General features: G+C 45.0%; 1 protein-coding gene across 1 annotated transcript; it reads right to left on the bottom strand.

Moving 5' to 3' along the window:
* Nucleotides 1–4,356: 4,356 nt before the first annotated feature.
* Nucleotides 4,357–5,310, bottom strand: LOC120978034 (protein ANTAGONIST OF LIKE HETEROCHROMATIN PROTEIN 1-like). The gene has a single exon (XM_040406272.1). It carries the CDS (start codon nt 5,308–5,310, stop codon nt 4,357–4,359), a length of 954 nt encoding a protein of 317 aa, XP_040262206.1.
* Between the last annotated feature and the right edge of the window lie 610 nt (nt 5,311–5,920).

Below are 5,920 nucleotides of genomic sequence, written 5' to 3'. Positions count from 1 at the left end.
TAGTATACGGCTAGCTTGATTTTTAGGCTGTTCTGCGTAAAAATTTTCCATTTTTTAAAAGGGTTTCATGAACTGTTAGGTCTGTGGTCCATGCCTACCGCCTCCAGCTGTTCCCTGTGGGTGCAGACACTGTGCCAATTACCATGTCATCCGGCGTCCTGGTCACCAATGTCCTCTCTATGCTGCTGCCTCTTTGCTCCTGTCTGATGCTCCCTTAGGGTGCGCACAAGCTCCACTTCCAGCCTCCAAAATGGCCAGTGTGCCCACTTCCAAATCCTTCCTCAGCCAATGTCTGGAAATCCCTGGGTATTTAAGGCACTCCTGACAACAGGAGGGTGCCTGAGCTTTAGGTTCCCAGGTGACTGCAAAGGTGCTATTGAAGTTTACCTGCGTTTATCCTGCATTATCTACTGCCTGTATTCCTGCAGTGTTTCAAGTGTGTGCTATCCTGCCTGTGCGTCCCTGCACTTTCAAGTCCAAGTTCAGTTTGTGTTTAAGTTTACCCAGTCTTTTTACCCTGTCTGTGCTCCAGTCTAGTCTACAGCCTGTCAGCCTTGTGTTGCCTCATCACTACTCTGCTCACAAGTCTTTCCTGAGTCTGCATTAACTGCACACTGCCTGGATCTAAAAAAAAACTGCATTCTAGTCTTGGCGACTGTTCAGACTATACCTGTGGTTTCGCTTTGTTCTTGGTGTGTCTTCAACATCCTCAGCTTCTGGTGCTTGCACCAGACACCCTGCTCCCAGTGGGTCAGCTGTCAAACACATCGGGACTATCCCAGGAGGTAATGGTCTGGTTGCTAACCCGCATTGAAGTCCAGATCTCTGTACAGGGGTTAAAGGGTGAATACCGGGGAAGTAGCAAAATAACGCCTTTAGGTTTAGCCCTATGCCAAACCAGTTAGTTGGCACAGTGGTTCCACACTCACTGATCCATAACAACAACCTATCTTCAGATCAAAACTGGAGAGTAGACCAGCTGATCACTGAGGGTCTGGCTTCAGAAACTTCCAGTGATCACCAGGGAAGATGCAGCAGGCCATATATTTTACTTGTAGTGCCTGGTATGGATAAAATATAACATTGCATGCTGACATTGAAATATATATAGTCGAACATTTAGTATGGGGCGTCCACAGGAGCTGCTTTGTGTAAGGGTGGTGTGCCTGAGGTGTGCCCATGGTGTGGCCAAAAGCCAAGGGCAATGCTGTTTGCTAATGAATCAAGTGAGAACTGTTTGTTGATTGTAATTGGATGCACAACTTTAAACAAGTGCCATGTGGTGGACATTATGTGTGACACTACCCTTAGCGGCTCTTTGGGCTAATGATGTCCATATTCCATATGGACAATGATCATCTGTGACCATTTAAGGCTTTTGATATGCCTTGATATACAAAGCAATCTTGAAGAGACCCTTTTTTCCCAAGGAATCCTCTATGGTAAACAGTCAAGTGCATTCAAAACCAGTTCATTATTTCCAATGGATTATTAGATCAAATAAAGATTATCTCTCCTTGGATTATTTATTTTACTTTATTTCACTAAATTGTTAAATGAAATATAAAATAATATCAGCAATATAAGATGTACATCAATCATTAATTAATTGTCATTAAAAATGTTGGCAGGTGATAAGAAATTTAGTGAAATAAAGTAAATAATCCAGGGGGACATAACTTGATCTTTCTATCTCAATGCAAATGTCCTTACAACATCATTATTATTTCCAGTTTTTCTACAATGTTTGTCTGGTAGCTTCTGAGGGCATACGCACCTTATAGTGGAAACAGGGGCGGATTGTCCATAGACTGTACAGGAAGATTTCCCTGGGGACGATGCCCAGAGGCCCACCTGAGCCCTCCTCACGGCCACCAGCCAAGTAAGTAATGATCTGTTTCTCCCAGATTTAATTAACGTTGGGGGTGTCAAGTAGTTATGTACCTGACTAGCGACCACAGGTGCTCTCCCGATTCCTGAATTCAACTTTATTGCCATCCTGAGAGGGTCAGCTTCTGAGGAGGTATTTTGTGTTGCTGGGGCATTATTTTGTGCTGCACTGTGGTTTTGATGCTGCTGGGGCAGTTGATTGAGTTGCACTGAGGTATTTGGCTCTGATAGGGCATTATTTTGTGCTGCGCTGTATTTTTGATGCTGCTAAGGCAGTTTATTTAGTTGCACTGAGGTATTTGGCTCTGCTGGGGCATTATGTTGTGCTGCACTGTGGTTTTGATGCTGCTGGGGCAGTTGATTGAGTTGCACTGAGGTATTTGGCTCTGATAGGGCATTATTTTGTGCTGCGCTGTATTTTTGATGCTGCTAAGGCAGTTTATTTAGTTGCACTGAGGTATTTGGCTCTGCTGGGGCATTATGTTGTGCTGCACTGTGGTTTTGATGCTGCTGGGGCGATTTATTGAGTTGCAGTGAAGTGTTTGACTCTGCTGGGGCATTATGTTGTGCTGCACTGTGGTTTTGATGCTGCTGGGGAAGTTTATTGAGTTGAACTGAGGTATTTGGCTCTGCTGGGGTATTATTTTGTGCTGCACTTTGGTTTTGATGCTGCTGGGGAAGTTTATTGAGTTGCACTGTGGTATTTGGCTCTTCTGGGGCATTACTTTGTGCTGCACTGTGGTTTTGATGCTGCTGGGGAAGTTTATTGAGTTGCACTGTGGTATTTGGCTCTTCTGGGGCATTACTTTGTGCTGCACTGTGGTTTTGATGCTGCTGGTGAAGTTTATTGAGTTGCACTGTGGTATTTGGCTCTTCTGGGGCATTATTTTGTGCTGCACTGTGGTTTTGATGCTGGTGGGGAAGTTTATTGAGTTGCACTGAGGTATTTGGGTCTGCTGGGGCTGTATGGTATTGCTGGCCTCGCCTACTTGTGTTGGCCCTGCTTTCTGTCAATTTGGACCCGCCTATCACATGAGGACACTAATGCCTCGTTTCCACTGAGCGGATCGGTTCGGGTCGGTACGGTACGGTTCGCTATTTTGGGTGTTTCCACTATGAAAGCGATCCATACAAGCGAACCGTACCGCACCATTCAGGATCCTGCTTCAGATGTAGGGGCATAGAAAAATGGAACGGTTCGGATAGGGCGGAGCTACTTGCGTCACAAAATACATTCTCCTAATTGGCGGCCTGAATTACATCAAACGTAAGCGCAACATAAACACCACGCCGCGATTAGTACAGATAATAGGAGAAGGATGCCTGCAAACAGCAGCAAGCTGTGGTCGTCTCAGGAACTATCCACTTTTTTAACTATTCTTGGGGATGGCGCTATTCAGAGTGAGCTTGATGGATCAGTGAGAAATGAAAAGGTGTTCCAAGATATTTCTCAGCGGATGGCGGCCGAAGGATTTGAACGGACGTCGGGTCAGTGTAGGGCAAAGCTTAAGAAGCTTAAAATACAATATAAAAAAATTAAGGATGCCAACGGCCGTAGTGGAAACAGTCGCAGTACCTGGAAGTGGTACGATGCCATGGACGCCATTTACGGTCATAGGCCGGCAAACCAAGGCAGGGAGGGAGGTCTGGACTCTGCTACTGCACTTCTCGAGTCCATGATAGAACCTGTTGGTAAGTGTTTTTTTTTTTTGATTCTGCATATCATTTCGCTCTGCTAACCGTTATAAAAAAAAAAAATATAACCATATTTGCATTTTCAGATACAGTTGTCTGATGATGGTCCGTCAATGTCGTTTAGCAGCACCAGCACTATTGCATCACCACCTTCCAGCCAACCACATAGTACGCCCAATGCACCCCGGCAAACTGGTAAGACATGATTAGGTTTTTTTCTTATTTTTTTATTTGTGCATATATTTTGTCCACTCACATTTGAAGCAAGATTACTTGTGAACTTTTTTGTGTCTATACTGTATTCTGTTCTGTTGTATATTCCAGGTGAAAGGAGACGCTCGCAGCTGGATCTGCGCACAGTCATGGAGGATATGCGGGCAGCTGAGGAAAGGCAGCTGGAAAGGTTGGATATCCTTTCTGAGCGGAGGTTTCAGGCACTGCGTCAGGATGCCCAGGAAGCTATGCGCCAGGAGGCTGAAATTGCACGGCAGCAGATGGAGCAGTTGGCTACATTCAACCAGGCCTTCCTGGGTGTCCTTGGGCAGCTTGTTCAAGTGCTAGGAGCCAGTCGTGATCCCAGACCACCGCCAAGGAGTAGTCCCTCTCTGCCAGCACTGTTCTGATGTAAAGATTTGATGTAAATATGTATATTTCTTAGTATATAGCAAGATTACTTTTTGTTTTGAAAATGCAAGACATGAGAGACCCTGGTTGTGTCTGATGTAAGGTAAACTTTATTTGACCAATAAAAAATTAATACAACAATAAAAATTAAGCGATAAGGTATCGCATCAGAGCCTGACGTACCTCATTGCACTCTTCCTCCATATCCTGTGCTACTACCCATACTGGCTCTTCTGCATTCGTATTCCAGTCCTGGTAGAAGTCTTCTCCATGTCTTTCACAAATATTGTGAAGAGCACAGCAAGTAAGCACCATGGCTTTTGCAAGTTCAATGTCACTGTCATTCCTTTTCATAAGACACCGCCATCTACCCTTTAGTCTTCCAAATGCATTCTCTACAACCACCCTTGCCCTGGATGTTTTCCTGTTGTAGATTTGCTGTTCTGGTGTCAGGCGGCCATTGTCACCAAATGGTTTCAGGAGCAAATTTTGTAAAGGGTATGCAGAATCCCCGAGCACATAATAGCCAACATTCACCCCTGAAATGTTCCTTGTGGGGCCAGAGTACAGGCCTCCCTGGCCAACCCAGTCCCAAAATGTTGACAATCTTAGAACTCGAGTATCATGCAAACTTCCAGGTTTTCCCACATTCACACTCCAGAATAGTCCTTTTCCATCCACTACTCCCTGGAGGATGATGGAATGCCAGCCTTTTCGGTTAAAATAGTCAGTGTGGTATACTTGTGGTGCTATTATTGGTATGTGTGAACCATCAATAGCGCCAACACACTGTGGAAGGCCCCACCTGTCCTCAAAGTAGTTAGCCATGTCTTTTAGCTTTTCACTGTCTGGAAAATGAACAATCTCAGGAGCTAGCAATGTGCAGACAGCCTTACAGAAGTCCTGCACACACCGGCACACTGTTGATTTGCTCACACCGAAAAGGTGGCCTATACTTCGGTATTCACTGTTGGTAGCCAGCTTCCACAGTGCAATGGCAACTCTTTTCCTCACTGGCAAACTAGCTCTGAAGTTGGTGCTTTGCTTCTCCATTGCTGGACTTACCTTTGCGCAAAGGTATCCAAAGGTTTCCTCCGACATTCTGAAATTGCGCAGCCACTGTGTGTATGTAAATCCGAGGACGGTCACATCCCACCACTCATTGGAACGGGGTAGAGCCCAAATGACTGGTCGGCGGCGCTGCTTTAACGAAAGGAGAAGCATCTAAAAAACAAGTTTAAAAAACAAAGGGTCAGATTGCATCATTTATAAAAGCGGGCAACAAATAACAAGGAGTATTTTATGTAGAATACTATGTCAATTTAACATACGTGTGCATACAGTAACGCATACAGTTGATGCTTACCCTATAGCTCTGCCGTCTTTGTCTTTGTCGTACAAGGCTGTATTTCTCCTCCCGGCTCAAGATCCAAGTTCGAACTTTTCTGCTATATTTCTCTTTGCCGCTCGCAACCTTCTCTGATACAGAACAGCATGTATTTTAACTACCATACACCAAAATGCAAGTAGTGAAAACACGAGCTGCTGGATGACCTCCATCTTTGTTGTTTATAGCGTTGCGTTTGTTGTCGCACTAGTGTGATGTCACGCTACGCATTTTTTTCTTAACCACGTATGGACCCCGGCGGCCCGAGTTTGCAGTGGAAACGCTCACCTAAATAGACCGGACCATTACAAATCTTCCAAACTT

Source organism: Bufo bufo, chromosome 8, assembly GCF_905171765.1.
Source record: "Bufo bufo chromosome 8, aBufBuf1.1, whole genome shotgun sequence".
Classification (NCBI taxonomy): Eukaryota; Metazoa; Chordata; class Amphibia; order Anura; family Bufonidae; genus Bufo; species Bufo bufo.
The sequence above is the reverse complement of the archived record's forward strand: the minus strand, read 5'-3'. Positions and strand labels throughout refer to the sequence as shown.

Excerpts from the sequence above, each read along its gene's own strand:
- LOC120978034 (XM_040406272.1), bottom strand. The coding sequence starts at position 5,310 with ATGTCGGAGGAAACCTTTGGATACCTTTGCGCAAAGGTAAGTCCAGCA.